At 44.9% G+C, this 9,761-nt stretch overlaps 1 protein-coding gene across 1 annotated transcript; it reads right to left on the reverse strand.

The window, feature by feature from the left end:
• Nucleotides 1-571: 571 nt before the first annotated feature.
• On the reverse strand, nt 572-8,746 carry nes (nestin). The gene is made up of 4 exons (XM_020617403.1): nt 7,797-8,746; nt 6,535-6,659; nt 4,437-4,498; nt 572-3,849 (listed from the first exon to the last, which is right to left on the reverse strand). Exons 1-4 carry the CDS (start codon nt 8,625-8,627, stop codon nt 572-574), a joined length of 4,296 nt encoding a protein of 1,431 aa, XP_020473059.1. The 5' UTR covers nt 8,628-8,746.
• Between the last annotated feature and the right edge of the window lie 1,015 nt (nt 8,747-9,761).

Below are 9,761 nucleotides of genomic sequence, written 5' to 3' on the forward strand. Positions count from 1 at the left end.
GGATGGAAATCAAAGGATGTTACAGACCCATCAAACACCATCATTTGCTTATCAAAAATGTGGTTTATATCCTCTTGAACAACCCTTTTATAACCTAGCAATCACTCTACATGTGTAACACATTCAAAGATGATTCAGCTGCTGTCCAATAACATGAGCTAACTCGCAGGCAGAAACTCGAGCTGTCTGCCTGATACACTGTCACATAGCAGCTCTTCAAGGAGTCCTACCCTCTGGCGCTTATTGATTTCCATCAGTCAGTAAAATCAGATTAGGCAGTGATCAATAAACACTTTGACTTTCAAATGACATTCTTTGTTTTGTCTTCATGCAGAAACCCCCAACCTTCCCTCGTAACATGCAAACAGAAATCTTTAAACAATCAGAAGAAAAAAGGTTAAGTAATATGTAATAGAAATGAGGTGAGTGCACGGAATCCTGGCACTTTGGTTGTTGGGGTCACTGAGGTGCACACCAAGGCACGACTTTGGTTTTTATAACAAATGCATGATACAGGAAATATCCTCTGACTAGGCCTAAAACTGGTTTAGCTCAAATATGTAGCTGCTTTTTATTCTGTCTCCTCCTCTGATGACCAGGATGCACCCTCAGCCTCAGACTCCTCAGAATGGAGCAGCCCCCCCTCAACAACATTGCTGCCCAGCACCTGCTTCACCTCAGTATGCTCCTGCTCCTCTTTTGCAGCCAAGGCTGTAGATGAGTCAACATCCACCCTGGAGTTCCCGTTGACCACATTTGAGTTTTCCAAATTCCCCAAAGCTAAGTTATCACCAAACCCCAGATTCTCATTGGTTTGTTCAGCTGCTTCATTACAGGCATCTGGTTGATACGTGGCACCAGTGTCCCAGAAATCGTTCGACAGAACGGAGCTGAAAGCTTCACAGAGGCTGCCGTTTTTGCCATTTGTGTTCGGTTGTTCTGAGGCCTTCACCTCAAAGATACCCTCTTCACCTGGAGCGCTGTCGGGGGAAATCTCAAGGGGTTCCTGTTTATGTGTCATGATGACCTCATCAGAGCTTCTGTCCTCAGCTGGTTCATGGGCATTTTCAGATTTCCCAGGAACAACGTCTGTCACCTCAGTGGGGGCAGCCACCTCCTGCAGGTTTTGCAGCAGCGTTGAGTGTGGGTCCTCTGTATCAGGCCTGCTGATGAAATCATCGAAGTCATCTGCTGCTACTTCTCCTGTTGCTGCTGCTTCTCTTTTCTCTGGAGCATCTAGAGCTGACTGATCTCCATGTTGGCTCTCCTCCTCAGCCCGTGTGGTCGTTTGAGGCATGACCACTGAATCACCAAAGTGTAACTTCTCACTGTTCTGATCTAAAATTGTAGTGGAAGATGTAAGTTCCTGTTTTACCCCCACATCAGGCTCTGCACAGGAAGATATGTCCTCTGTGCTGCTGTCTTTGCCATTTGCGTTCGGTTGTTCTGAGGCCTTCACCTCAAAGATATCCTCCTCACCTGGAGCACTGTCGGGGGAAATCTCAAGGGGTTCCTGTTTATGTGTCATGATGACCTCATCAGAGCCTCTGTCCTCAGCTGGTTCATGGGCATTTTCAGATTTCTGATCTCTTATTTCAAAGTCCTCACTGGGGCTCTGGTCCCACTCAGCTGTCTCTGGAACATCAGGAGATTGCTGACTGTCTTCAACTAGATTCTCTGGAGACTCGTTGGCCGCTTCTACAGGAACAACGTCTGTCACCTCAGTGGGGGCAGCCACCTCCTGCAGGTTTTGCAGCAGCGTTGAGTGTGGGTCCTCTGTATCACTGCTGATGAAATCACTGAAGTCATCTGCTGCTACTTCTCCTGTTGCTGCTGCTTCTCTTTTTTCTGGAGCATCTAGAGCTGACTGATCTCCATGTTGGCTCTCCTCCTCAGCCAGTGTGGTCGTTTGAGGCATGACCACTGAATCACCAAAGTGTAACTTCTCACTGTGCTGATCTAAAATTGTAGTGGAAGATGTAAGTTCCTGTTTTACCCCCACATCAGACTCTGCACAGGAAGATATGTCCCCTGTTTTGATTTTTCCATCCTCTTCTTGCTCTGTCACTGTCTCCACAGACTCGCCCTGCAGGTGAAGCTTCTCCTCATCCTCACTGACCTGCTGCTGTGTAAAGTGGGCACTGTAGCTGTCTGTGCACAGGTTGTCTAATTCCTTTTCCACACGTCTGTCTGTCTCCAGCTCCTCACCCTGGTCTACATTCACGGGTTTGGTAAGTTCACTAGTTTCTTCATGCCCTTCACCAACTTCCTTGATCCCTTCTTCTGCATTTTTGGTATCATTCACTGATGTACCATACTCAGTTACAGTTAGATGATGGCCAGCATCCCTGTCCTCTGTATGAGTGTATCCCAGATCATATTCCTCATCCAGTGCGTCCCCTTCGGCTTCTTCGCACAGATCTTCCATAGTTCCAAAAGTCTTTGATTTGCCTGTGCTCCATGTCCCGGGTCCCATCTCTCCGACCTTCTTTTCCTGTTCACCTTCACTGGACTCACTCTCATCCATGTGTAGTGCCTGAGTGTTGGCATCAGTCTCATCACTTTTGTATCGAATCAGAGGACGAGTGTCAGCAAGAGTGTTATCCTGAGCATAGCTGTCGCTCTCCAGTTCGGTCCTCCATGACACCGAGACATTTTGGGAGTCCTCCTCATCTTCTTCCTCTTCTTTGTCAGGAAGCAGAACAAGCTCTTGGTCAAACTCAGCGTGCTGTATGTCATCTTCTGCTTGTGTGCCCATAGCTGAAGAGGCCATGTTGTCATCTTGTCTCTCTGTGGCAGAATCCTGCCTAATTCCTCCCTTTCCATGCTCTGGTTCTCTTGCTGAAATATCTTCCTCTGGTTCAGCATGTTGTCTTTTTATTTCATCCATTTGTATGCCATCATCCATTTTCACATCAGCCTTCCTTTCTATTACACTATCCCATGTGTCCATCTCCTCTCCATCAGGGTACAAACCGTCCTCACCATCTGCTTCATTCTTTCCTTCCATGGAACAACTTATTTCTTGTCTCATCTCTACTGCATCATCATCAGAGATGATTTCACCTTGACTGAAATCTGTCATTTGGTTAAGCACACTGTCTTCAAGGGCACATTCAGATGCTGGACTGCTCGTCCTGGATTCAAAGTTTGGTTCAAGTACTGCCTCGGTTTCAGAATCCGAGGTCTCCTCTTGGACATGCTCTGCCTCTGTACACTCTTTGTTGACCCATGCGTCAGCTGGAGTCTGTGGCTGCTGCATGTCTTCTGTCTCAGCAGGCCTTTCAAAAGGCACATCATTACCAGATTCATCAGATAAACCGCAGGGTTTCTCGTCCACTCTGATGTGGGATGGTGGAAGGCTGGCTGTTGTAAACTGACACTGACTAACTTCATCATTGAAGGCTGGCTCAGTGCTGAGGTCAGACTCAGCCTGATAACTGACAGCTGACTCCACAGCTGGTCTCCCCTCAGGTGTTTCAACATCCTCTTCATCTTCTTTGTCTCCTGATGTTTTAGCAGGAGCCTCCTGCTCACTAGGAGGTGACAGAGCCTCAGCATGGGCGACTGTGTCATGAACTTCCTGTGGTCTGAAATTTTCAACAGCTTCATCCTGCAATATTTTTGGATAAGGACTTTTCCATTTTGCAAACATTGCTACATCTGTAGGTTTCCTGTAAGGAGTTGCATCAATAGTTGTAGGTTTTCTATTGCAAACTGGTGTTGCACTTGTCACTGCTGGTCTTTTTACTGTTATGCTGCGGACAGATGAAAGAGAAGTAGTCTTGTGTCTAGGAGACAGCTGCGTTTGGTAACTCTGTTTACCCGCCAGAGGACTGAACACTGCATCTATAAAGGAACAAATGGAGCACGTGTGAATACACAACCAACTGACCTACTGTATTAATAACTGCTTGGATATATGCCTCTTGAATATATTAAGTTTAAATCAAAATAACCATTTTTTTATCACAATTCTGCCAAATACACTGTATCCCAAGATATCTTATCTATAAACAGCTGTGACTGGCATTTCAACTCATCCCTGTACAGTGGAAACATCTGCCTCCTGAAAGCATTAGTCTGGACACTAATGGGGAGATATTGATCGTCGTTTCCTCCTTCCTCTCCACTGTTGTCTAAATTACTGGAAAGCAAAGCCATATGGCCCAATAATCTTGGGGAGTGGGGGTTAGGACCCAAAGTGGCTAACTCTGCCCCCTACCCCCACTCCCTGCTCTCCAGTTAGGCTAATGCATTTATAAATTGTATGGGACATGTCCCCCACTCTGAGTGGCTTTCAGTTAGACTAAGTGAAGTAGTGCCTTTTCAGAGGGGGTCTGTTAGTACAGCAGGCAGAGGATTTATGTTCTAAACACTGTGACAGTGAAGTCACTGACACAGTGCTGATGTATGAGTATTGTTTGTTTAATTACCTGTGATGGAAATGTTTCTTGGTGGATTTAACAAAGAGATGCCTTCGCCGTCCAGCAAAGCTCTGTAGAGACAAACGAGAGAAACAGCTCACAGTGTAAATTTGTGAAGCTCTTACACACACGTGAATATTGTGGTGAGCCATAAATGGGTGATGTATATCTGTGATGCTGCACACAGCAAAGCAGAGGGCAACTTCTGTTGCTCTTGAGCTGCAAGAGCAGCCTGAGCTCTGTTGTTATGGTAATGAGGGAAAGTCCTCGCCACTGAGGAGCCAGCTGCAGCACAGAGTCCTCTGCCATCAACCCACCCCCAATCACTCACACACACACACACAATGACAGCAGATATTATGAGCAGCCCATGCATCACTAATACCACAGTCTCCATTCATACATGTGGACCACACCCGTCTCCATTCCTGGCACACAGTCTTAAAAAGCTGCAGATTAACTTTATTAAAATATTAGATATCGTTTTGAAACACAAACCATTGACTGTATGTGTAACAGCAGTATCATCTGTAGTGAATGACATTGAAATCTGTCCTCCCCTCGTCTCATTCCCTTCCCTTCTGCTGTTATTCTAGACTCCCATAGCTCAGTAGCTTCTCCCTGAAGAGTGGGGGTCAATATTTTAAGGAGGGGGAAGAGCCCACAGTAGAGCTCTACAAATGATAAGTTACTCTGTCTAAGACAAGAGCGGCTGCTGGTTCAGTGAGACACCTTTAGTCCAGACTAGACAGGCATAGTAGTTGTACATGTGTAATATTTACTAGTTATACTAACATTTCCAAACTGGGCCACACAGAAATGTGGAACCAAAACTGATTTTGAGAAATGCAAGTATCTGATTCTAATGTAATAATAATTAAAGGAACATGGCATATCAGGCCTTACACATTATGCCTTTAACCTGGCTGAGTTTAAACACTAGAAACAGGAGAAGCTAATCACCTACATCAGACTCGAGCTGTCTTATATGGATGTTGTCCATGTCCTGATAACTTAAAAGCCAATTACCAGTCTGCTGATTACTTTCTGACTTGGTGATTAAAAATTTTGTCTGTAAAATATCATTAAACTGCCAGAAACACCCATCACTTTTTAAAAGTTGTATATCCTGTCCCCAAATTGCTGGGTTTGCTCAACCTGAAGTCCAAATTGCAAAGAAGTTTGGTTCCAATCTTCCTCTTTAGAATGTTTGCTTGAAATGACTAATCAATCAAACATAGTTTCTGATAACTTTTCTAAAGACTGACCAATCAGTTCAGCTCTGGTTGTGCACACGTACATAAGCAAACTTCCCCAAATAAGAACCTTCCTGTCAGTCTTTGTCAGCTATTTCCATGTCACAGCAGCAGCATGGTAAAGACTGATGAAACAGATAAGATGATGTTCCACAAGTCGTATGTATTTTTTTTTTAAATAAACAGCTACTATATCCAGATATGAGCAACAGTTTGGAGCTGAGCAATAAGTCAAGTCACTTTTATATGGCAACTTTCATACATGCATGTAAACTCAAGGTCCCTATGCTACTGTATGTGACTGCAATCAGAACCCCTAACAATTATTAGCTATGGGTCAACAATCAATACTGAAATATTCTATGACAGTTTATCAGTGCTCTGGCATTAATATCAGGATAGCTTGTTTTGTTACAGAGACAAGTTCTTTATTTCTCTCCTGTAGGTCAGACTTTGGCCTCATACGTTTAAATGATGCTGCGGGTGCTAATGTTGCTGTGTGTCTGTTAAACACTTGTGGTTCTTCACAGACTATAACACTCTGTGGCTAAGGCTTATCATGATTCAGAGGAAAAAAATCCTCCTTTAAAAAGACTTTTGAATTTTTAAAGAAGTACAGTACACCTTTCTTAGGTTTTTGGCAATATAGCAGGTAGTGAACAAAAATATTTGCTTCTCATGCTGGGAGAGATTTCAGCCCCTGTAACCCTGCACAAGGCACAAACATTTTATTGATGGCCTTTATTTCTTCTTGGTTTTCTGTTAAGCTTTTGGAACAAGCCTCTTTATTGACCATGCTTTAGAACTCACTGTTCCTGGACGTACATTAAGCAGCAGTCAGTGCTGTTTACCTGTACATCGCGACCTCAAGGCCCAGAGACTTCTTCAGCTGCAGCAGGCCCCTGTTCTCAAGGACCATTTGATCAATCTGCTGGCCCAGCTCCTCCTTCTCCACCTCCAGGCCCTCCAACTGCTCCTGTCCAAACAAGAAGTGAAACCATAAAAGGAGGTGGTTAAAAAACATAAAGGCATGAAAGCATTTTTACACTGTAGCCAATGAAGTGTAAATAACCATTCTTTGTTCCACTGTTTGTCACCTTCAGTGGGTTGATAAGAGAATAAGGTAGTGACCTAGTAGAGGGTTGTACAAGTAAATAGTTTGGGCCTGACTGACCACATGGTTTGTTATTAGACAGTCCACACGGGGAGAAAGAAATATAGTCCTGAAAGTGCTTAATTTGGGTGCATCACCTCTCTGTGACCCAGAACTAATCCCAACAGCCCCCACCTACACAAATGGAGTGCCCAGGCCCTTTCACACACAGATGTTTTTAATCTGTCAGAATATAAAATGAGGACACTGAGGAACCAAAGACCCTGGGAAAGTACTCACAAATGCTTCTTAAAGTGCTTCAGTGGGTCATCTGCCATATTACAGAAAGCCTTGAATATTTACCAGGAAACGAGGTGTGTAGAGTTACAACAACCTGATTGATATGACTTGACCAGTCATAATGTATATGGATGATGTCTGAACTCCATATGCTAATGATAGTGCATTGTTATCCAGTGTTCCCATTCCCCTGTGGTTTGTCACGTTGTTATTTTAAACTTTCTATTTGTGTCATGTGAAACTATGACACAGGCATCAAACACCGTGACTGACTGCATGTGTCAGGATCAACAGCTGGTCACTTTATGGGGCTCAGTTTCACACAGGGCAGAAGGTTTTGAGGCTTCCCTTAAAAAAATAAATAAATCACAAAAGCAGTAATTCAAAGGGCAGGACTATTCTAGTGAGCTGAAATTCCAATTACAGGAAATCTTTTCTCCTCTGTAGCAGTAAATACTGATCTATAAAATACTGAAATGACTGACACTAAAATCAGCTGTGGTCATCGAAGTTGTTTTTCAAGGCACTACTTTGGACTCGGACTAATTGCGATGAGCAGTGGTCATTTTTGACATTTTTAGAATAAAGTTGATTAACTGATGAAAATAATAGTTTCATCAATGTTGAAAACAACTGTTATTTGCAACTTGTTTACTGCTACAGTCAATGGGGTACAGAGCCAGGATGCATCGTGTCCCAGCAGGCATGTTCTGCACTCACCTGGAACTGCTGGGTCTCCTGGCTGTGTCTGTCTTTCTGTTCAACTGCACTCTTCTCCAGATGCAGTCGGATGTCCTGAGCTGAGGTGAGCTCCTTCTCCAGGGCCTGAAGCTTCAGCTGACTTTCATTCTTCTCCTGGGCCACCTGGGTCAAATGGCTCCTGGCCTGGTTGAGCGACTCTTCTAGGTGGGCTAACTGGCCCTGATGGGCCTCTGCTACCTCCTGCCATGCTCTGCTGGCCCTCTGAGAGCACTCCTGCTCCAGCTGTAGGAGGCTTGGTGTGTGGTTTCCCCTCTGAGCCAGTGTGGGTGGCACTGTGACTCTGGTATGGGCCAAGGTGTCCTCTAAGTGGGCCACATCTTCCTCATGGGTGTGAATTAGGAGCCTCATCTCATGCTCCAGCTCACTGACCTTCTCTCTCAGCCAGATCTGAGCCCTCTGTTCCTCCTCCAGCTCCTTCCTGCTGTGTTCCAGCATTATGTTGGCCTTCACTTGGGCCTGAGCTTCCGTCTCTCTCTGCAGGGCCAGACCTTGGAGCTCCTCTGTCAGCCTGCCAACCTCCAGCTCCGCGTGGACCCTGTCCCTCCAGGCTGCATCCACCTCCAGTCTTGCTTGCTGCAGCTCTTCTTTCAAGCCTTTTCTGAGGGCTGAGGCTTCATGTTTGTTGCATCTCAGAGCCTGGATCTCCTTTGCAAGCAGCACATTTTCCTCCTCCAGGAGTTTGACCCGGCTCAGGTAAGTCTCTAGGCGTCGGTTCAGACTCAGCATCTGGTGCTTCTCCTCCCCCAGGTGGCCGTGGTGGAAGGTGTTATGCACATTGTGCAGCTCCATGTTAGAAAACAGAGATACAAGCCGAGATCCCACTCTGAGGTACACTGATTATAATTTGGCAGCAAACTGCACGTCTATGTCCAGGCCAGAGTTGGCGTGGGGGGAGTTTTTTTTGTGTGTGAGTGAGGATCCCGTAGTGTGACTGCCAGCAAGAGAATTCTCTTTCATACTAGACTTAATGAAGGGGCCGGGCATACAGACCACAGGGGAGGAGGGATGGGAAGGGAGGAGACGGGAGGCTGGAGAGGGAGGGGGGATGAGATGAAGATGGATGGAGGGAGAGATGAGATGTGGAGGAGGGAGGGGGGCTGAATCAGGTAAGAAAAGGCAGAGAGAGACTAATCTCCAAGGTTAACTCTTTCACCACTGGCACTTTCTCCATTGGCTGCTAAAGAAGCTGAATGATTTCACAGGCAGAAATTCAGATGCGATTAAACCAAGAGTAACAGACATTATTGTAACACTGCAAGTCAGAAATAACAAGCAATGGATGCTTTAGGTAGTAGTATGACAACATTATGTACACAGCAATCTGTAGTGCTTCATGTAATGTCTTGAAGCTTTTTCATTTGTTTCAATTCAGTTTTGACAACAGGACTTTTTATTTTTGCTGAAACTGCTTCAGTGAAGATGGATGGAGGGAGAGATGAGATGTGGAGGAGGGAGGGGGGCTGAATCAGGTAAGAAAAGGCAGAGAGAGACTAATCTCCAAGGTTAACTCTTTCACCACTGGCACTTTCTCCATTGGCTGCTAAAGAAGCTGAATGATTTCACAGGCAGAAATTCAGATGCGATTAAACCAAGAGTAACAGACATTATTGTAACACTGCAAGTCAGAAATAACAAGCAATGGATGCTTTAGGTAGTAGTATGACAACATTATGTACACAGCAATCTGTAGTGCTTCATGTAATGTCTTGAAGCTTTTTCATTTGTTTCAATTCAGTTTTGACAACAGGAGCCACTGTCTGAAAAGACAATGCAATTCAAAGAACTGCACACCCAAAACACAAAACGCCTCACACACTCCACAAAATGAAGCACTACACACAAAACTACAACAACACTTATCAAAATTGAACTTTTGCACCAAATTCCACACACTTCATTCACTTTTACTGACTTTCAGTGTGT

This window comes from Monopterus albus, unplaced genomic scaffold (genome assembly GCF_001952655.1).
Source record: "Monopterus albus unplaced genomic scaffold, M_albus_1.0 scaffold189.1, whole genome shotgun sequence".
In the NCBI taxonomy this organism is placed as follows: Eukaryota; Metazoa; Chordata; class Actinopteri; order Synbranchiformes; family Synbranchidae; genus Monopterus; species Monopterus albus.

What these genes read in the sequence shown, in the direction of transcription:
- nes (XM_020617403.1), bottom strand. Translation starts at nt 8,627, where the DNA reads ATGGAGCTGCACAATGTGCATAACACCTTCCACCACGGCCACCTGGGG. An exon ending in CTTGAGGTCGCGATGTACAG is followed by an intron (nt 4,499 to 6,534) that starts GTAAACAGCACT and finishes TTGTCTCTACAG; the next exon opens with AGCTTTGCTGGACGGCGAAG. An exon ending in AAGAAACATTTCCATCACAG is followed by an intron (nt 3,850 to 4,436) that starts GTAATTAAACAA and finishes GTTCCTTTATAG; the next exon opens with ATGCAGTGTTCAGTCCTCTG.